Raw genomic sequence first — 23,074 nt, 5'->3', positions numbered from 1 at the left:
TTTATTTCTTGGCTCTCTATGCTGTTCCATTGATCTATATGTCTGTTTTTATGCTAGTATCATGCTGTTTGGATTACTATGGACTTACAGTATACAACTTGATATTAGGTAGTAAGAGGACATACAGATGGCTGAAAGATCCTCAATGTCACTAATCATCAGAGAAATGCAAAAGAAAACCACAATGAGATAGCATCATCTCACACCTGTCAGAATGGGTATCATCAATAATTCAAAAAACAAGTGCTGGTGACAATGTGGAAAAAGGGGAACATTTCTGCATTGTCGGTGGAAATACAGACTGGTACGGCCACTGTGGAAAGCAATATGGAGATACCTCAAAAAATTAAAAAAGGATCTGCCTTATAACCCAGCTATCCCACTTCTAGGAATTTATCCATCATTAGATGAGTGGATAAAACAGCTATGGTAAATGTATACAATGGAATATTACTTGGTCATAAAAAGGAAAAATATTACCCTTTGTGACAGCATGGATGGACCTGGAGAACATTAAGCTAAGTGAAATAAGCCTGTTGGAGAAAAACAAGTACCATATGATTTCACTCATATGTGGAATATAATGAACAAACTGAACTAACAAGCAAACTAGAGACAGACTCATAGATAGAGGGCAGGCTGACAGCTCTGGCAGAGGGTGGAGGGATCAAGCAAAAGAGAAAAAGAATTCATGGACACAGAAAAGATTGCGGTGATTGAGGCAGGGAGGGGAGTGGGTGGAAGTGGAAGAGGATATAGGGAAGATAAACGGTAATAGAAAAAATACAATGAAAAATAAACAATAAAAGCAAAGACAAAAGCAAAAATAACAAAAACAACCTACCTCTAGGCTGAAGCAATTTATTAATTAATATCCTATGGGTATACTCAATAAGTTTATAATTCATTGATTATACTCACATTTAGTGAAAATTTCTCAATCTTGTCCATAAGGTATGACAGTGAGGATGGGTAAAAGGAAAGATTAGGATATCCTAATGAACATTCTACTTCACAGAAAGCTAACCTTTCTATTCACCCTTTCCTTCTGCTTCAAGGAGTAGGGATGGAGTGGTTTGGGGAATGTTTAGTGGTAGGGCTGTTTCTCTGTATAGTAGTCCCCCTTTACCCATGGGGAATATGTTTTAAGAACTCCCGTGGACACCTCAAAATGCAGACAGTACCAAACTTTATGTATACTATGCTTTTTCATATACATATGTACCTATGACAAAGTTTAATTTATATATTAGGCACAATAAAAGATTAACAACAATAAAGAATAATAAGGTAGAACATTATAACAATATACTGTAATAAAAGTTATGTGAATGTGGTTTCTCTCCCAAATATCTTATTGCATTATACTTACCCTTCTTATAAGGACATTAGATGATACAATGTCTATGTGATGAGATGGAGTGAAGTGAGTGACATAGGCATTGTGATGTAACTTTAGGCTACTATTGACATTCTGATGATCCATCAGAAGGAGGATCATCTGCTTTGGTTAACCTGGATCATCAAGTCATGATGGTGTCCATAGTTGGATGTGCAAGTACTATTTTTGGACCAAGGTTGACCTGAGTAACTGAACCTGCAGAAAGTGAAACCATGGATAAAGGCAGGGTGGGGTGGGAGGTGCAGCGGGAACTACTGTATTGATACTTCATAGTAGATGGGCCTAACTATAGGTGGTTCTAGAACTTATAATATGTAAACTCACCACCTTTTGTGCACAGCTTTGTAGCTTAGCCAGGGTCCAGGACACACCAGTTGACTTCCAGTTACACTTGTTTCCAACCACCTGGAACTTCTGTTAATCTTCACAGCGTGTGTTGGGAAAAAAAAGAAAAGAACAATTTTGTATTAACAAAAAATAAAGTGTAAAGTGGGAAAGGGAATGGGATGCAGGAACCATTGCAATGATTTTCTATTTTTCAAAGCATATTTACCTTCAAGAAAATTTAGAGAGTTGTATTATTCATCTACTTAAATATAATAATTCAAGTTTACTTGAACTCTTTACCTATGTGTATACCTTTCATTTTAATACCAAATTGTCCATCTACAATATTTCTACTCTAATAACTTTGATGTAATTGGGGTCAAACTGAATACAACTAAGCAATGTACAATATACTATTGAAGATAATGTATACTGTTTGTTAAAAGCACAGAACCACAATCCAAAACAAATAAGAGGGTATAATGTATTAATATTTGGGGGCAGGAAAATATTTTTTATAGTCAATAAAAGAAAGATTACCTGTCTGGCATAGCTCAGTGGATTGAGCGCGGGCTACTGCGAACCAAAGTGTCGCAGGTTCCATTCCCAGTCAGGGTACATGCCTGGGTTGTAGGCCATGACCCCCAGCAACCGCACATCGATGTTTCTCTCTCTCTCTTTCTCCCTCCCTTCCCTCCCTAAAAATAAAGAAAGAAAGAAAGATTAATTTCCTTCCAGGAAGGAGAACAGAATTTATATTTTTACAAAGAATAACTTTACAGGGTTATTTACTAATCTTGCTGTGAATGATTCCCATGAGTTTAAGAACAGAGACTCTATCCTTCTCTCTTTACATTTGGAGTAACAGGTCTAGAAGATGGGAATCCCAAACTGTACTAGACTGCTGATTCCATAAAAGTGGATTCCCTTCTCCATCCTTCAGTATTTAACCAATGTAATTGCTGCCTACAAGTATTGTAAGCATCAACTAACAATATGTGGAATGTTTTTTGTAGCCTTTGGATCAGTAATGATAGGATTCTTTCCAAACCACAATTTTTTCCTTCTGAAACTCTAATATATTTTTGCATGATCATTGCTTGTTCCTCTATTTTTAATATTTCTTCTGAACTATGACAGGCATACTTATTATAGGAAACTTGAATAATAAAATTAAAAGGAAAAATACCCATAATTTTGTCAATTTTTTCCTCCTGGATTTTGATGAAATAATTACAATTTTCACTTCTTTTTTCAATGCTAGGAAAATATCTTTAAAAGAATTCACTCAGGCTTTTGATAAATTTGGTTAACATGGCTAATCACATTCTCTGTCTTTACTGGAAAAGCAATAGAGGTATTGCCTCACAGTTACAGTTAAATTCAGAAAATTAAATGCTGGCATGATTTCACTTCCTCTGTATTTCTTCTTCACAAACATCATTTTAATAGATGTGTCAATGATAGCTATCACTTATAAAAAGCCTCATTTAATGACATAAACTTCACATCAACCATAACAGTAAGTTATCATTCTCACTTTACAAAACAAAGGCCTGTAATCAATCACACAGCTCTTAGAGGTGGTGAAGTGAGAATGTTAGGGGATTTGAACCCTGCTCTCTCTGCTTCTAAGGGCATCCTTTCCACTATAGCCCAACATCTCAACACGAATATCAAATCTGCTTAATTAGGCCCTGTGGTTGAGCACATCAAATGCTCCCTCCACCATTTATTTATTTTTTAAAACTAGTATCAATAATGTTAGAAGTAATATCTTGATGTATAAACCTTTAGTTTTATGATTATTTTCCCAAAGAAAGAGCTTTAAAATTTGGATTATTACATTAGAAGTGGGAATGTTTTTTAGGTAATTTGTACATATTGCCAATTGCTTTCCTCAATGAGATTGTTCAAATTATAAATCAGTCAGTGGAGCATGAGGCTTCCTGATTCATTGGGCCTTTTATAACAATCTTGGTTATTTGAATAGACAAAAATGGATTTTTTGCCAAGTTTAAAAATTTTTTTGATTGCTATAATTCACTGTGTTTTAATATATCAATTCTTCATGCTATAGAGTGAACCTTGTGTCAGGGCTAGCTAAGTTGCTGTACCAGATAAGGGAAGATACAGGAGTGGTCTTTAGACCTTTCATTCCCTTTATTTATTCAATCCAGTTCCCACTCTAGGTCAAGCACTGTGCTAGTATTCAGGATATAAAGTTGAAAGCCCATCCCTGACCTCAAAGAGCTTGTGAACTAGGAAGAAAACAGACACAAATAAACAATTATAGCACAGCATGACTAGCACTGTGACCAAAGTAACACAGAGGAAGATGCTTTGAGAAACACAGAAGAGGGCACTTAAGCCATCTTCAGGGAGGTCCTGGAAGGCTTTTTGGAGATACTGAGGCTTGAGCTCCATCTTAAAGAGAAATAGAAATTAGATTTTCCCTAACATCTCCAACCAGAATTAACAGCTTCCTCATCCACGTGTGTATTTATTAATGTGTATTGTACTTATTTGTTTCCATGTCTCTTACTCTCTCATTGGGCTCAGATTCTTGATGGGGAGGACTATATCCCTAATTAGCCTATTACAATGTCAGAAAAAGTGGGAATAAAATAAACATTAGTTGAATTATTTTGAAATCCTAGCCTTGTTGCTATTTTCTCCCATAATTTCCTTTTGATTTATATAAATATGTGTTTTTTCTTTTGGTTGTAAAAATATTGTTCACCACACACAAATCAGAGTGGATGGAAAGTTGGAAACAGGAAGTGTTGGTGAAAGATTTGGAACAGCAATGTTCATACATTGCTGGATCTGAAACAACAGCAATGCTCACACATTTCTGGAAGCAGTAGAAATCGGCACAACCATTTTGGAAAATGGTTGGATCATATCTCATAAGCCAGCAAGTCCCTTCTTAAGAATAAACTCAACACAAGTGCATGGAAGTGTTTACCAAGAGGCATATTTTTACCAAAAGTGGCACTATTCATAATAGCTCCAAATGAGAAAATACAGATGATCATCAACAGTGGAATGGATAAACTTATTGTGTTATGGTCAAAAACAGCAAGGAAAAAGATTGTACACTCAACAGTATGAAGGAATTTCATAAAAACAATTTTCATTATTTAAGAGCTAGATTTTTTTTTGAAAAGCACTTATTGTATATTTACTTTTATATATATCATAAAAATAGGCAAAACTATGCTATTAGAGGTCAGGAAAAGTCAGTTAGAAGTGAGGTTCTGTGACTTAGAAAATAGGAAGCCGGAGCTTCTGGATGTGCTCTGGTAAGGCTCCATTTCTTGATCTGCTGGTTAAACACGTAAACTGTGTGCCCTTTTCTGTATGTACCATTGACCATTGAACAACATTAGGGGTACTGACCTGCCACAGTGTAACTTCTCAGCCCTTCTCATACGTGCATTCCCAACCATGAACTGAAAGTGCATTATATTTATTCTTTTTTTAAATACATCTTATTTCAGAAGAAGCCGAGAAAGGCAGAAATGTTTTGAAAAATTTAAATCACCTAAAACGCACAATCCAGAAATAACTATTAACATTTTGAGTGATTTCCTTCTAGTCTTTTGAAGCAAGTGATGGTGTTACCTCCTCCCCTCTCTGTGCTCCCCACATATTTATACATACACATTTTACCAAATTAGGTTCATTTCTATTAATTTTTACTTCTGGTTTTTATTTTTACTTGAAATTCTTATCAAATATTCATTGAAATGTTTTTAAAGCTGCTGCAGTGTATTCCATGAAATGTATGTCGTGTGCATGTGTGTATGTATACATACTTTTCTAGGAATATGATTAGGAATATTATATACTAGACGTATGAAGTCCTAGAATAGGAGCTACAGGGTCGTGAACATTCTTCACGCTCTACATTCGTTCTCTACTTCCTTCCAGAAAGGTTGCATTCCACTGGCAAAGTGTGAGGACTCCTCGTATCAGAATCCAAACCCAGGTCACTTATTATTATTTCTACTTGTTTTTAAGGTACTGGAAGGCTTACAACAGGACTAAGGAATCTGCCGTATCGCACCGGGCTGCCGCGCTCAGCAGGAGCTGGCTTTCCTCACATCCCTACCTTGCAGGCACCGCCCAGACTCACAACTCGCGCCTCAAACCCGTGCCTCGGTCGGGCTGTGGGGCTGCCTGCGCCTGGGCCCCTAGCGCCCCACGTTGCTGTGGGAACAAGGCACCAAGCCGTGAGACGTACCGAAACCCGGGCATGGAGCTGCCGGATCCGGTCCGCCTGCGGCTGGGAAACTTCAGCCGGACAGTCTTTGGGGACTCAAACAGGACGGGCCCCGAGTACAATGAAGGTCCCGGTGAGTGGCCCGCCCACGGCCTGGCGAGGGTTTGGAGCAGCGGATTTTGCCAGGACCTAAAATGGCAGTTTCGCCTTCAGCTGGTTGACTGCAGTGCGGGAAGCGCAATGGAGGAGAGGCCACACCGAGAGCTGAGGATGGGACGAATGTAGCCCCTGATGGTTGATCGTGTTGAGGCCTGGCCCGTGAATTGCAAGTAGGGCAGCTGAGGTGGCTCTGGCCGTCCTCAAAAATTATATAAAAACTATAAAAGCCGCTTTCACAGCACGCGTCTAATCCAGCGCCCTCTGCGAAGGCAGGCGTTGCTTTTCCTCTGCAGAGGCTTCGGCGGTTTTTCTAGCCTAGAGGGAGGAAATCACTCCTTCTCATCCCTCACAGCCACCCCGATAAAATATGTTTTCCTTTTCTCTTTTCCTAGCAGAACAAGTACATTCCACCACAGGCGGTATTTTGGCAGAAGAGATGGAAAGAGGTTTTTTTTTTGAAGTGAATCATTTTAAACCACTATTCAGTCCAGAGTGAAAGTGGCCACACCAGCATCGCCTTCAGTAAAACACTCCCCCTTCCTGCTTCTCCTTACCCTCCCCTATATACACCTCTTCACTAAACCTAGTAGCAAAATGCCACGATGCTGCTGCTACAAGGAACCTGACGACAAGGAATACCGCGGTTTCCTCTAAAACAGTTTCCCTTTGTTAAATCATGACAGAGAACGTGCTGTCAACCAAATCCATACAGTTTTATCACTGAACTCTGCTGGAAATAGAAATCGTTTCCTCTTTCTTGGTTTAGGTATTCTTAAAAGGGTCAGAGAAAAGTGAAGTCAGTTTCTATAGTTGCATTTTTCCAACTTGATTATTTGCCTGCCCCCCTCCACCGCAAATTTAGGCCTCTTCATGATTCAGGATGTACAGAGAAAAACATAATGTGAAAAACTAGGTTTTTACTTTTCTCATATCTAAAGCTAAGGCTTAACAAGCTCTAGAATCTGATGGGGCAAGGTGTCAGGGGTCAGCAGACATTTTCTATAAGGGCTCAATAGTAAATATTTTAGATTTTATAGGCTGTAAATCTCTGGTCCCTATAGATAGTGATAACTGGGAAGACAGGGCAGTGTTCCAAAAAACTTTATTTGTGGATACTAAAATTTAAATTTCATGTGATTTTCAGTGTCAAAAAAAACATTATTCTTCGATTATTTTCCCCCAATCATTTAAAAACGTGAAAAAACACTTTTAGCTCACTTGCTATACAAAATCAGGCTGCTGGCTGGTAGTTTGCCTACCCCTGATTTAGATTATAAATGTTTTAATTTAAATTTGATTTACAGAACTCAACTTATACTTTTGCAAAATTTAGTAAATTCATGCCTGTGCTTTCAAAGGTTCATTTACATATTAATTAGATTTTCAATTGCATGATTATCAGTTTGATCTGCTGAAATACAGATATAGCATAACTCTTAAGATGTTATTGTACAAATTTTTTAACAGAAAAACTTCTTTGCAAAATTTGACTATTTTCTGCTCCAAAGGTGTTAAAATTTTCAGCCTAACTAATTTATCATTATTTTCCACAGTTTCTTTGTGGATCTGATGTAGATTTGATTATTTGTACTGTAATTACAAATATATATCATTACCATCTCCACAGCTGACCAAGAATTGTACTATTATTATGAAAAAAATCCTAGGATGGTGAGTTAGTTGCCTTCAGATTTGACAGATGTTGAGATCTACCCTGGCTGGTGCGGCTCAGTGGATTGGGTGCTGGCTTGTGAACCAAAGGGCCCCTGGTTCAATTCCTAATCTGTGCCCATTCCTGGGTTGCCAGCCCAGTCCCTGGTGGGGGTCACAAAAGAGGCAACCACACATTGATGTTTCTCTTCTTCTGTCCCACCATTCTCTTCTGTCTAAAAATAAATAAATAAAATCTTTTTAAAAAAGACTTCATTCCTTCATCAGTGGTAATTTAATAAACAGGTGCAAGCAAAGTACCATATATCATAATTATGATTTTAAAAAGTATGTCATAATCAGGCATATTCTTGGAGCTAAAGGAAACCTGCTATGAGGTCATGATTATTCCTTTTATTTTAAAATTATTAAATGACAGATATAAGTTGTGGGGAAAAAAGAAAAAATCTATTTTTAAGAAATTTATTTTAGCCCTGGCTGGGTGTAGCTTAGTGGATTGAGCGCAGGCCTGTGAGCCAAAGCATTGCCGGTTTGATTCCCAGTCAGGGCACATGCCTGGGTTGCAGGCCATATCCCCAGTATGAGGTGTTCTAGAGGCAACCATACATTGATGTTTCACTCCCTCTCTTTCTCCCTCGATTCCCCATCTCTCTAAAAATAGAAAGAAAGAAAGAAAGAAAGAAAGAAAGAAAGAAAGAAAGAAAGAAAGAAAGAAAGAAAGAGAAATTTATTTTAGAGCCTTTGTAAATTCTTACAGTAAGAGCAATTGATTTCTAAATATGTATCTGCTCCTGTTAGAATTTAGTAACATTTAGGATGCAAATGTAGGACTTAATTTAAAAATTAAATTCTTATTTTAGGACCCTTCTTCATTACGTAAAAGCAAAACATTATACACTCAATCTTAGATAAATGAAATTCATGTATCACAAATGACGAGTCTGTTTTCATTAATTCATTCTGCTTATGTGTATTTGATATTTATGATGTTAAAGCAAGATACTAGGTTCTATGAGGGTCTCAAATTTGGATAGAATGTGGTGTGTATATTGAGGCTATTTGTAAGTGAAAGAAAAGGAAAGAAGACATATATTTGTTATGCAATGCCTCCTAAGCGCCAGGCATGGTGCTAGGGTGAAATATATTATCTCTAATCCTTACTGGCAATCTGTGAGATCACTTTGATGTTACCATTTTACAGATGAAGAAATTGAAGGTCAAAGAGGTTAAATAACTCATCTCAGGTCCAGCATGCAGAGTCACAGGGAAGGTTGGGGAATTCCAGGTTTACCTGGACTCCAAAGCTCATGATCTCTTCTCTGCAGCAGACTGTGTCTTGAGCAAGGGAAAAAGGTTCTTTACTAACACTTCTTACACACAGATTAGAGTGATAAGTACCTACAAGAGAAAGAGATTTCTACTGGAGTGGGGGAGTACAATCAAGAAGAAATTTATGGAAAAAGTGGCATTAAATTGGATATTAATGAGTGGGTGGGATTAGGGTATGCTGAAAAGGGGTATATATATAATTATAATTTGGGGAGATTCTTTTTTGTATATTAGTTTATATGTGAGAAAGTAGTTCTCATGTATTTTATGTGTTCATTTTATGGGCTCTTTACATAGAACTCTACAAAGGTGGTAATAGCAATTATTGTGTCTTGATGGGATTTATATTGATATTCTACTTTTAATCTAAACCAGTAGTATGCCAAAAAGCCAACAGACAGTAATGGCAAAATGCTAAAATAATTAAAAAATGTGAAATATACCCGCAAGTAGCCAATATATGAACTAAGTAGTATGATAGTGAACATTTCCTTTCACTGGCAATGATTATAAAGAGACTTAAAATATGGAGTTTTGTTGAGCCAATATGATAGTTATTCTAAGGAACTAAAGGCTTTATAGACATGGACCAGGCATAAGAGTTTGTCCCTTTTCTCTCTATCTCTGTTGTAGACAATGAAATGGTTTCCAGTTTGGCATTGCAGATGTCACTTTATTTTAATGCTTACTTTTTCCCACTTTGGTGGGTGAGCAGCATTATGATGCTTCAAATGAAGGTAAGTCTATACATTAATACTTCTGTTAAGATCTCTTCTGCATATCCTTGGCATTGTTGTATTGTCAATAAAATTTAAATTCTTAATTTCTTTTTAATCTCAGGCCAATATTACTATGTGTGAGATTTTACAAACATTTATTTTTTTATTTTTTAGTATCCAATTTTGCCTGATTACTACAAATTCATTGTGGTCACTGTTATCATCCTAATAACCTTAATTGAAGCTATCAGGTTGTATCTGGGCTACATGGGTAACCTACAGGAAAAGGTAGGCTCCTCTTTCCTTCTTTTCATACTACACACAAATGCAATAAGGTTTTCACAGCAAGGAAAGGGCAGTGAGCTGTGGTGGAAGGAGCAAAGGCCTGCAGTTAAAGCCTGGCTCCAACGTTACCTCTTTCATCACTGTGGTCTGTTTGCTTAATCTCGTCAGCAAACAGATGAGATTGGTTGGTTTCTTTATAGGTAAAATGGGGGAAATAAAATAAATAAATAAAATGGGGAAAATAGTTCACAGTTTTGTTGGGACTACATGAAATAATTTATATAAAGTACCTAACATAGTAAGCACTTGAGAGTTAATCATTTTTTCTCTTCTCACCAGTCTTGAAAATAGCTTGGTCAATTAAACATGTTTATTTGGATCCTGAGTAAGAAAATGGGGGAAAATAAGCAGCTCATTTTCTGTGCTGGGCACATGTTTTCTGAATCATCATGCTGCCTAAGTATGTACAGTTAGTTACTGGGGCTTAGGAATAATGCCTAAAGATTCCTAAGGTTTCCTAGGCCCTTCATAATTAGGCCCCACCCAGCCTGTCTCACTGTATTTCTTGCTTTTTCCTAAAGTAAGTATCCATTCCAGGCTGACTTGTTGATTCCCAGTCATGCTCATCCCACATCTTTGCTTAATTACTTCCTTGCCTCTTCCTCTTTCTACCTAACTTTAAAAGCCTACATCCCGAATTCTTTCACCTTACCCTAATCACTCTCCTGTCTTAGTTCTTGTAGAAGTCTATTATTTCTAAGTGGTACATTTACTTATTCACTAAGTTAGGTTACTATGTCATATAAGTTAGTTTTCTAATGTAGACTGTAAGTTCTCCGAGGACAAGGACCATGTTATGTTACTACACTCCTTTTCAATTTCAGAGATCACAAGACAGGTTCATGGTAGTGCCTGAGTATTTGCTTGTCTGTTATAAACAAACAGACGTTTGTTTTCACTGAGTTTGTTTGTTTTCACTGATCTGAATATTCTCAATATGTATCATTTCAGGTTCCTGAGTTGGCTGGCTTTTGGCTTTTGAGCCTTCTATTGCAGTTGCCTTTGATTCTTTTCTTGCTCTTTAATGAAGGCCTAATGAATCTGCCCTTGGAAAAAGCAGTGCACATCATCTTCACTATGTTCCTTACTTTCCAAGTTGTTTCAGCATTTCTTACCTTGAGGAAAATGGTAAATCAGTTGGCAACTCGTTTCCACCTCCAGGACTTTGACAGGCTCTCTGCAAACAGAGGAGGCATGAGAACAATGAGATCCTGTATAGAAGAGATTTGACCCAGTGCTGTTTAGTGACACATCTGAAAGGTCATTCTAGAACTGCAAGAGCTAGGAAAACATCAGAGATCTAGCATGAGAAAAAGGACAAAGCAAGTATTTGGAACTGTGAACTCTCTGGCAATGAAATGCCACGGTTGAGGGTGAAGACAGACTGTACAATACACGAAAGCAGTAAGTCAACCCTAAAGCCTAGATGTCTCCCACCTGATGCCAAATATCTTAATTTTTGGTTGTTGTTGTCTCTCTCAGGTGTGTAGAATTCTGTGTTGGTGGTTTCAATTTATCAGCTTTCCTGTAATATCTCTAGTTAGCATCTATAACATTTCTAGTTAGAAATGTGTATATTTCTTTTAAACGTGTTAGCTTTCCATGTCTTGGCAGTACATCTGAAGCACATGGAAATGCTTATCAATATTGTGGTGTACTAGACTATATTTGTAAACCAAGACACCGCATTTTCACGTCTGCTAGGGTTAAATTATAACCCTAGCTCAGCTGTTATCCTGAGGTTAAGAAGAAAACAAGTGGATTATCATGGTATTTAGGAAATATTTTTATCACAAAATTGTAACTTTCATACAACCATGTTCAGTATTTATAGTGGTAGTGGTGTGCAACATGTCTTTACAATAAATTATAAAATATTTATATTAAAGTATTTGTAACAAATCATTCTTGTCTTATGTGGTTCTTTTTGGTTGTGGGCTTATTTTTATTACACAGTTGCAAGGGATAGAAGAAATATGTCGTAGAGAGCCTTATATCAATGTGTAGTGGACACTGAACTAAGTACACTAATCCTTGTGATTTCATCTGCTACATCATTATTCACTAAAGAACTGCTTCATGCCCAATAAATTCATATGAGGCTTGATTTGAGTCTGTTAACCAAATTAACAGGTGCCTGTTAAACCATAGTGAGAGCTAAGGTGACCAAAGGGGCTATTCTCAGGATCATAAATAAGCATGTTCCCTTGCTACTAGGAAAAACCGACTTAAGGAAATCCTGGTAAGAGCAAAATTGCTTGGATGTATCTAAACATTGTATTACAGTGATTATAGGCTTGTCTTAAGGGATATGCAGTAGCCCCCCCCTTATTTGCAAGGCATATGTTCTAAGACCCCCAGTGTATGCCTGAAACCTCAGATAGTACTGAACACCATATAGACATTTTTTCCTATACATATGTACCTATGATAAAATTTAACTTATAAATTAGGCACAGAAAGAGATTAGCAACAATAACTAATAACAAAATAGAGCAATTATAACAATGTACTGTAATAAAAGTTATATGAGTATAATTTCTCTCAAAATGCCTTCTTGTACTGTATGTACCTTTTCACTTAAAGAAGGCAGGCACTTCATGGCTTCTCTTCAGCGTATCTTAACTGTCAGCATCACTGTTCTTGTACTCTGGGGCCATCACTAAGTAAAAAAGGGCTACTTGAACACAGACACTGCAATATTATGAAAGTTGATCTGATGACCAATGGGCGGGTAGCACCTACCACACAGAGACACTGGACAAAGGGGTGATTCCCATCCAAGGCAGGACAGAGCAGGACAGCATGAGGTTTCATCACGTTATTCAGAATGGGACACAACTTAAAACTTAGAAATTTTTTATTTTTGGAATTTTCCATTGAATATTCTCAGTCCATGGTTGACCATGAGTAACTGAAACTGCAGCAAGCAAAACTTCAGATAAAGAGGGATAAAAGTAATACTTCTTTACTATAGGAAAAAGTGGCTTTATAAATAAGGTATTTTACTGAGAAACAGTTGTATCTACTTTAAAAAATTGTTCTTTCCAATTTCCCTTCTCTGTAATTTATGTTCATCTTAGGATTTCTATGTTTTGCTTTATTTATTCTTACATTGCTTAATTTTTTTAAATGTTTTCACTTCCCACTCTTAATTACACCTAACCAAATTACTTATGCTAATTTTATTCCTGCTTTTTATTATTACAAATCTTTGAACTATTACACAGTTCACCTTATGCACTGGCTAATTAACCTTTCCCTCATACCAAACTAGTCACAGGTATACTCCAATAATTTGAAATTCTAAATAGAATTCTGTGCTGAAAGTTCTCAAATTTGTTTCTGGATGGGAATAGATGGGTGATTCTGTCAGAAAATGTAAAATAAGACACTAAATCTACATAGCAGATGAATTAGGAGGATGACTGAGACTTGCTTATTTAACAATTGTGTCCAGAGTTTTGTTTTAAATAGGGGAGACTCTGACACATGTAAACTTTAATTTAGGATTAAAAGATTAATGGCTAAAATAGCTAAAATATTAATAGCTAAAACATGATATTTTATAATATAAAATATAATTTAAAAATATTAAATACTAAAAATTTTGGGAAATGAAATTTGACTTATTAAAATCTTCTAAAATTTTTTTTCTGAAATAACAATATTCCTTACAATGCAGATATAATATGGGTGGAAAAGAAACCAAGAAAGTCAATTGAGAAAATGACAGTCATTTGTTTTTCATCTAAACAGTAAAACCATGACTTTTTTGTTAAATTAAACCATTATTTTCTATTGGTTCCCTATGTAAGCACATGAAAAATTGAACTAGAGAAGATATTTACATGTCAGCACATTTGGGATTTAAGTAGTCCTTATTTTTATTTTATTTGAATAAGTTTTTTTATCCTTAATTCTATTACACCTCTCTCTCCAGGTATTCATAACACTGTTCTGAACATTTCTTATTAGGATGTTGAACTTTACAAATACTTTGTGTTTCACATTTTTTCTTGCAGAGTCTTTCTCATCACAGACAAGGTAGATGTACATTTCTGTAAATCAGAATGATTTTTAAAACTTGGATTTTAATCAATAAGTGTTTGAATGCCTACCTAGTATGTGCAAGGAAGAGTGGAGCTTTCATAGATGAATAAGATGTGTTCCCATGTGGAAGGTAAAATATTTGTGAGATAACGTTAAGACAAGTAGTAACATCTGACTTCGTCAGTGAGGTGCATTGAATGAGTTTCTACCTGATAAGTACCTGACAGATAACAGTCCTTGGCTTCCAGCATATCCCCCCTCTTTGTTCCCAGCTCTTAAGTGTTGAGGATTAGCACATTGACCCTTCCTCTTCATCACCTAGCATTCACTAGTCTTGTCAGGGTCCTGCACAGGGAGGGACATGGGGGATGGAGGTGCAGTTAAACACATACACCCCTGTGTTCATTGCAGCATCATTCACGGTGGTCAAAACATGGAGACAACCAAACTGTCCTCCGATATGATACATAGATACAATGGAACAGTACTCAGCCATAAGAAAAAATGAAATACTGCCATTTGCGATAACATGAATAGACCTTGAGAATATTATTCCGAGAAATATAAACCAGTCAGAAAAAACTAAGAATATGATTTCACTCATATGTGGGATATAAAACAAACTCATAGACACAGACAACAGTGTGGTGGTTACCAGAAGGAAGGGGGTGGGAGGATAGTCGAGGGTAAAAGGAGCCAAATATATGACGACGAAAGATGATGTGACTTTGAGTGGTGGGCATGAAATGCAATATACAGATCATATATCATAGAAACGTACACTTGAAACCTATATGATCTTATTAGTCAATGTCACCCCAATAAATTTCATATAGGTAAACAAACACATACACACTCACTGAAACTTGCCTGTCCACACCATAACAAAAGTTTACTGTCTGGTGAAAAAGGCAGATAAACAAATTATTGAAAGCACTGTGTGATGGGGGCACTGTAGGATTACAGAGAAGGGACAAACAAAGTTTGAGGAATCTGGGAAGACTTCCTAAACAAAGTAACACTTGAGATTTGGAGAAGGAGTGGGTACTAAGTATTAATTTCAATAGTAGGAAACAGGAATAATAGGGAGTGTGAGTACTGTTTCACATAGTTTGGTAAATCTGGTGGGAAGGGTGCAGGAGAAAAAGGCATAGAATAAGGTAGAAAAGCTTGGGAGGAGCTAATAAACGACACTAAAGCGTTTAATATTCTGAATCCCTCAATGGTTTCAACAGTGAAATATCACAACCATTTACATTTAAGGAAGACCTCTCTGAAGACAGTGTGGGAACTGGATTCAAAGGGTTGGACTAGAGGAAGAACTTGATGTAGTAACTTCAGAGGGAACAAGCTGGCCTGGATATAGTCCATGGCAGTAAAATAAACTTAAGTAGAACATATTAAAGTTTCAAAAATTAATTTTACTTTACACTTAAAACAGGTAACAGAAGGTTTTTCTTAATTCATTCTTTTGGGGATTATACACAATGGTAAACAAAATGACAACCTGATTGTCTTATTGTACACTCCCCCGCCCTTAAGTTGTTAGGTTATTTACACTTACTCTGTCTGAAATAGACTTTTTTTAAAAAGATTTTATTTTTTTATTTTTAGAGAAAGGGGAAGGGAGGGAGAAATAGAGGCAGTGAAACATCAATGTGTAGTTGCCTCTCGAGTGCCCCGTACTGGGGACCTGGCCCCTGACTGGGAATCGTACTGATGACCCTTTGGTTCGTAGGCTGGCACTCAACCCACTGAGCCACACTAGCCAGGGCTGACATAGTCTTATAAATTTTAGTTGACATAACCTACCTAAATCACTCTTAATTTGCATCAGTAAAGACAATCTTTTTTAAAAACTTAAACTTTAAAATAAATTGAATCAAGATTTTAAGAGTAAAGAAAAAATCATGTATAGTTCCAGCACCCTGAAATAAAAACTATTAGCAAATGTCATGTTGCCCTGCAATTTTCAATTCATAAATGCTTTTTAAAAACATAGCTGTGACCATCATTGGCACTTATAATTTTGTACCCTGCTTTTCTGAGAACATTATAAATATTTACCCATCTTTCTACATAGTCACACAACCATCATCTTAAATGACTGCACAATAGTCCATCAAGTAGACAGTTATTTAACTTCTCTCCTGTTGTTGGGTATTTGTGTTGTTTTTTCTTTTGCTTTTATATACAACATTACAATGAATATCTCATACACATGACTTTTTCCATATCTTAGATGATTATTTTTATTTAATAAGCTGGTAAAATTGCTAGATCATAGGGTATAAACATTTTTAAGAACCCTTGATGCATATTGCCAAATTATAATATCCACTTTCTGCCATTCACCACCCACAATTCTAAAGATAGGATAATAAAATTTTTGACAAAACCAGACTTTTGGACCTCAGTTACCCATTCATATTCGTGTTTCTGAGTAGCTACCACAGGAACACTGAGTCTCCCAAGGAGGGGAAAAAGAAAATCTAAAAGCTGCAAAAAGAGAAGTATAAAGAATAAAGAGAGAGAGAGAGAGAGAGAGGGATTTTTGAATTAAAGGAAAACTGATAAAAGGCAGGAAAAGGATTAGGCAAGCTGGTCACAGTCAGCAACAGACAACCGAGATGTGACACAATAAAAACTGGGTCATTGAGTTGGGACAGCCCCGGGACATAAAAAGACTGAAATGAAGTAAAGCTCTGGATTACTTTGTTCTTGAATATTGAATTTTTTCAGAAGCATGGAGCATGAAATATTATAGTGATAAGCCAAGATTGGAAACATAGCCAAGAAAAAGAGGTCTTTAAGGGATTGTTTAAAATGTGCTGAAGGAATAATTTGGTTTGGTCTTAAACGGCTCAAAAAGTAAATTGACATAAAGCTTTTGCATAGCAAAATAGGCATGGAGGCAGAAAACAATGAGACAAGCAGAATAGTTTACCCTGTACATTTGTTGCAATATAAAATGTTAGGTTTTAGTTCTAGAAAAGGTTTATCAGAAGCACTAAATGCTATATTTCGTAAGTGCAATTAATACTAATTTGTTATGAATGTATACACACACACACACACACACACACACACACCTTTATTCTAGTTTTAAAAGACTTAATTTGGGGAATTTAATTCAAGAAATATACAAAATTAACAGTTAATTATAAGAATCATTCTAAAAATCTCCCCCTCTCCCACCTAGTGTTTAAGCATTTAAAAACATTCAGGCCCTAGAAAAATGTGTTTAAATACAGGCTTAATTGCAACATTTACATTTATCTTGGTGCTAATGTAGATTCATGTCTTCCTGAAAATGAGTCTAGGTATCAGTGTATAATTGTTTTAACCAAAGTCAAGAAAGTATAGAACTCTTCAAAACAAGATACTAGAGGATAGCAAGAACATATACATATTTTATGAAAAAGCAAAGACACTTGAAATTTATCTTGTCTATGTGCTCCATCTAAACACGTTCCACAACAACACTCTTGTCTGGGAAGGACTTTTTAACCTATCAGGATACATTAAGATCACAACATACACATAGCTATTTGTCTATCATTGTTCCACAGACCTAAGTGTTCAGTACTCAGCTTCATTAAAAATGTAGGCTTTTAAAAACAATAGTAAACCATGAATGGTCTTGTCTTTTAATTTTTCAGAACTCTAATAGCACTATATTGGGCTGATAGGAAAGGCTGATACGAAATTGGGATTATCAATTCATCTTTAAATGTTTTTAGTTCCGGATTGAGTTATTTATATTCCAATTGAAAACAGATTGGAGACCCTAAATATTGTAGCACAAAAGAGACAAATATTTGATGTTTATATTCAAAATTCAAATTTAAACATTTGATGTGCACATTTAATTTTTATTTTATAAATTCTTAATTCATTGGTGCCTAGAACTACTAAAATGATCACTAGAGACTGTGGAAGTTTAGGACTTTGTTTCGATAGCTTTCCTAGAAAATAAGAAAAGGAAAAAAAAGGTCTAGTAAGAATATTTTTGTTTGGGGGGGTTGTTTGTTTGTTTGTTGCTGTTCTAAAAACTAGAGCTCCCTGTGGTTAGTAAACCCTTACTAAGGAAGGCTGGAAAGCATTAACTGTTGATTGTTCAGTCACTTACAAAGCAGAGTGGCAAAGGATATGTTCATGCTTTATATTTTCAGTATGCTAAGATTTTGTTCTGCAAAATAAACTTGACTTCGTTATCTCCAACAATATGCCATCCACTATGCTTTGATACTCCAGGACAAAAAGATAAATAGAATTGAGTCCCTGCACCTCCAGCCAAGGTTGAACGTAATGTCTTATGATAATACTTTAATAGAGTTATGTAAAATATGAAGATAAGTGAGGAGTTCTGTCTAGGGGGCAGGATAGTCTTTCAGACAGCTGAACGACATGGGCTAAGGTATAGACATTTGAAAATACAAGGCCTGAACAAAACTGAGAGTAGTTTGATATGATAAAATTTGAGGTGTGTAGAGAAGGGCTTGAGATGAGTTGGAAAGACTGGTTTCAAGATATCAGTCTTTTATATGATATATTATGATAAAGAGTTTGAACTTTATGCTATAGGAATGAATGATATATCTACATTTACACAGAATTAGAAAACATTATTGCCATATTTGAAAATGGTAGAAAGCAAAGAGTGAGAGCCAATATGATAAATAATACAATCATATTACAAAAGAATCTCATAACAGGCTGAAGTTCTAGGCACAAATACGTTTCACACACACACATACACTCATCGTCCAACATACACTTTTCAAAAAATCAGTCCACTCGTACACAATTAAGGAGCTCATTGTGTGCTATTCCTCAAGGGAAAATACCTGGGTGGTCTTAGGAGAGAACAAGCGTCTGTTAATAGATGTGTAATGATGGGATCGTGGAGAGTAGCGAACTCACTGTACTCTTCTATGTTGTACCCAACTTTAAGGTACCTTCCCCACAGTTGTACTTATTGAGATGCCGAAAACAAAATCGACCTAACCATGTCACTATTCTCCTTGAAATTCCACAAGATTCTCCATCTCCTGCAACTTAACACCCAAACTCTGTAGCGTGGCACACAAGGCCTCCTCCCATCTCTCTGGCCTTATTTTGTCACCCCTCTAATCCTTCATCTGCGGCTCCTCCAGCGCACCTTTCTGGGTTTTTCCCCTCTTCACTGGTCTCTGTCACAAGTGATCTTATCCACATGGTAAAATTCCGTCTACCTTTGAATGCCTGCCTAAACCGTCATATCCTCTATGGAAACTTCCCATTGTCCCCCAACCTGCTTCCAGGTTAACTTTTGTATACTTTTTTTTAATCTCTGCTGCTTGTACTTTATGATAGCACCTAAAAGAATTTTTTGTATGTATTTTTGTATGTTAGACTCCTGTCAAATTGTATGGTCTCCATGAAAGTATCCTTATTCATCCTTGCATTTCCAAAGCTTAACACATTGTAAGTACTCAGTAAATACGGGGGGAATAAATAAATGAATTGAATTAGTTAAGGGGAGTCAGTGTGGCACAGTGACTGAGAAAAGAGCATGGATTTAGGCTAATGTCCAAATACTTGTTCCATTTATCAGCTTGGTCAAGTTATATAATTTACCTAATCCTTAATTTCTTCAACTTTAAAATGGGTGCTAACAGGGCTTTTGCAAGAATTAAATAAGATAAGCATAGCAAAATAAACATTTACAAATGGTAAATATTCTTATTATTTTATATTCTAAAATTTCTGGGTCACATAATCCCTTCTCAGTCTTTAATCTCACTTTGTTCTTTTTGGACCCAAAAACTTGACTCTTAGGCTTAAGTAGGCAGATATTTTGATGACTTTCATCTAAACTGATAAGGGACTTACTGTGTAGAACAGGAGCTGTATGTGGTCTGAGTACCCTGCACACTGGGCACAGGCACAGGCTTGCCCTCCCATTTGGGAGATCAAGTTACAACCACAAAGGTTGCTTATAAAGCAACGCTTCAAAAGAAGGAAATTGAATACTCTTACAAGGATGTTTAGAACAAGCTAATATATATCCATTAGGGACATTTCCACTCTAATGGGTTGCATCCAAGTCCCAACCCCCCTTTCTCTTAAAGCAGTGATGATGTTGGGGTTGTAGAAGTCTTTAGAAGTCATTGCTGTTATAGGGAAGTGAGACAGAGAAATTGTCTCAGGAGGCCAGCTAGTCACTTTGGTATTGTTCTGTGTGGGCCTAGCAGTTTAGTCCTGGACTTTTCCACAGAGAAACTCAATTTTGTTAGTGTATCCATAACTAAACAGATTCAAAAGAAGTGCCCATGGTAACTAAACTTTTCAAAGACTGATATGCAAAACAGGGTACAAATTTATTAATTTATAATGCAAAATAAAACTGCCAGTATATACTCTTCTGGTAGGGAATTTATTTTTATTATTATTTTTAAAAATATTTTACTTATTTATTTTTAGAGAGGGAAGGGAGGGAGAAAGAGAGAGAGAGAAACATCAATGTGCGGTTGCTGGGGGCCGTGGCCTGCAACCCAGGCATGTGCCCTGACTGGGAATTGAACCTGTGATGCTTTGGTTCACAGCCCGCACTCAATCCACTGAGCTACGCCAGCCAGGGCGGGAATTTATTTTAAAAGCCAAATTATAATCATTATAGTTGCTTGGAAGTCATGAGGTCAAAAAAAGTGGGTGTTCATGCTATCTACATATAATAACTTCTCTCTACTCCAGAAATGTGTCTACCAAAGAACTGACGACTTGAATCTGTGCTGACCAGGGTTCCCTCTCCCCATGACCAGGGGAATGCCGTGAGCAAAGCAGGGAGGCCAGAAATTTCATGATGTGTGTAGGGAATTCCAAACAGTGTGTGTAATGCCCCAGGATAAGCTGAGAGAAAAAAGTAGACAGATGAGGCTGAAGGGGTAGACAAGACCAGATCCTAGGATGTGGAGAATGGTATGAGGAGTTACCAAAGCCAGGCAAAGACTCATTGAGTGGTATTGAGAGCTTAGCTGGGGGTAGACACCATGGATGTATGTAGCTTTTCTAACCTAGCATTGGGTCATTTCCTATAGCTTTCTGGGTACCCTTGGACTCAAGGTAGATGGTTAAGTTAACCCAAAGTTAGGAGTATATGGGGCAAACACAGTGGAAAAAAAACAATGGTATGGTGATTTTCAGGTATTGTCAAAAGAATGGCAGAAGGAATGAACCATGGGATCCCTACTAGGTAGAAGGTAAGTGAACCATAAAGGACAATGCACAGAAATGGATGGAACACAAGTCTTGCCTGTTGAGGTCAAAGCTTGAATATCTGTCTCCCCTACAGTCAATGCATCTTGATGACAAGGACCAGGTCTTATTCACTGTATCTCCAATGCCTATCATCATGCTTGGCACTTTGTAGGCATTTAATAATGTTGACTGAATGCACAGACGAATGAAATAGCAAGTCATGTTAGAACTCAGAGCTCCTCTCTCCTGTTTTTATACAGTAGTTTCTTTAATAATTATCCCCTAAAAGGTAGAAATGCCACATTTACTCATATCTAAATCTTTGTGGCATAAAAAATAATCCTAATTTTAAAAACTACTGCTGCTCTTACACCGAGAGTAAACTTTTAAATTTGCCTGGACTCCAAAAACAAATACAACCAACAGCCACCACTTAATTGAACATGTACTACGTAGACAAATGTTGCATTAGGACTTTATCAATACCTCACTTGATCCTCAAATGAGTAATTCTTGTAGTTACTCCTATTTTATAGATACTGAAACTGAGACTTGGGAAAAGTTAAGGAACTCTTCCAGTGTTACCCAGCAGTAAACAGAATGGAACCCTAAGCCTGGTGAGCTCTAAAGACTTTGTGTTTCCACTACTCGCGGTGCTCCCTCTCCCAAACACGTGCTCTGAAGGAGTATTTGGGTTGATTTAGATCTGTCCAGCCTAGAAGCCAAAGCAGGATCAATGATGCTATTTCTCAGCCTTGAACCCTCAGACATCCAGGAGTCAAGAGAAGTAGTAAAAAAGGATCAACAAGTTATTTTCATTGTTTTTGTTTTAATGGAATATATTTACCTATAAAAAAAGATGAGCGTGCAAACTAAAAAATCTGCAGTTTTTCCTTTTGGGCAGAATATTACCTGCTCCGAGTGTTGACCTCTGTCATTTCAGGTTGATCTGAGTTGATCAGTAGAAAAAGAGATGTGTATTTGATTAATCTCTTTTAAATAGGGAAACCCTTTGGCACAATACTAATTTGAAGGATTGTCATTTTTGAGGTAGGTCCTTATGAAAAGCTAAGTACTTTTCATGAGCTATCTTATTTTCTCCTCCAAGGAATTATAATAATTGTGTTGTTATTATAGTATATTAATATAATAATTGTATGGGAATAATATCATTTTCCATTTTGCAAATGACAAAAATTGAGTATCAGAGAGCTCTAATAAATTAACCAAGATCACATAGCTTGCTTGCTATTGGCAGAACTGGGGTTCAGAGTGAGGTATGTGTGATTCCAAGGCTTTACCACACCATTTAGTTTTAGAGACTGAGATCCTATTGCTTGAAAGGCACAGGGCCTCTAGGATAGTGCTCAAGAGACGTATATACCTTTGAAAATTTGGGGCACAGGAGAGAATAATAGAGGAGTGCTCAGTGAGGGGAACTCCAGGCCCCACTGGATGGGAATCTGTCCCATTGCAAACAGCCAAGGGGTCTAGAACGTGAGCCATGTAAGAGCCGAAAGCAGTGGGACTTTAAAAACAGCTTGGCATGCACACACTCTTCCTTCTCCCTCCTCTCTTAGAAAAAACCAAAACCTA

The 23,074-nt window shown here is 36.7% G+C and overlaps 1 protein-coding gene and 1 long non-coding RNA gene across 3 annotated transcripts in view; one reads left to right on the top strand and one right to left on the bottom strand.

Annotated features, from left to right (window-relative positions):
- Positions 1-941: 941 nt before the first annotated feature.
- LOC118501104 overlaps positions 942-23,074 on the bottom strand; it is a 77,057-nt gene continuing 54,924 nt past the window's right edge. The window contains exons 2-3 of the long non-coding RNA XR_004903691.1: positions 11,299-11,360; positions 942-1,824 (exon numbers count right to left, since the gene is read on the bottom strand). This is a non-coding gene — a long non-coding RNA (uncharacterized LOC118501104). The remainder of the gene's footprint in view (positions 1,825-11,298; positions 11,361-23,074) is intronic.
- TMEM17 (transmembrane protein 17) lies at positions 5,556-12,290 on the top strand. Of its 2 annotated transcripts, XM_028516318.2 has the most exons (4): positions 5,562-6,093; positions 9,753-9,856; positions 10,013-10,126; positions 11,135-12,290. In XM_028516318.2, the coding sequence occupies exons 1-4, from the start codon at positions 5,994-5,996 to the stop codon at positions 11,411-11,413; spliced, it is 597 nt and encodes a 198-aa protein (XP_028372119.1). In that variant the 5' UTR covers positions 5,562-5,993; the 3' UTR covers positions 11,414-12,290. The 2 variants fall into 2 exon arrangements, with proteins under 2 accessions (XP_035883932.1, XP_028372119.1); XM_036028039.1 differs by lacking the exon at positions 10,013-10,126 and having other exon boundaries at positions 5,556-6,093.

Source organism: Phyllostomus discolor, chromosome 6, assembly GCF_004126475.2.
Source record: "Phyllostomus discolor isolate MPI-MPIP mPhyDis1 chromosome 6, mPhyDis1.pri.v3, whole genome shotgun sequence".
Lineage (NCBI taxonomy): Eukaryota > Metazoa > Chordata > Mammalia > Chiroptera > Phyllostomidae > Phyllostomus > Phyllostomus discolor.
The sequence above is the reverse complement of the archived record's forward strand: the minus strand, read 5'-3'. Positions and strand labels throughout refer to the sequence as shown.

Excerpts from the sequence above, each read along its gene's own strand:
- TMEM17 (XM_028516318.2), top strand. The coding sequence starts at position 5,994 with ATGGAGCTGCCGGATCCGGTCCGCCTGCGGCTGGGAAACTTCAGCCGG. Across the intron at positions 9,857-10,012 it reads TTATGATGCTTCAAATGAAG|TATCCAATTTTGCCTGATTA; the intron begins GTAAGTCTATAC and ends TTTATTTTTTAG. Across the intron at positions 10,127-11,134 it reads TGGGTAACCTACAGGAAAAG|GTTCCTGAGTTGGCTGGCTT; the intron begins GTAGGCTCCTCT and ends GTATCATTTCAG.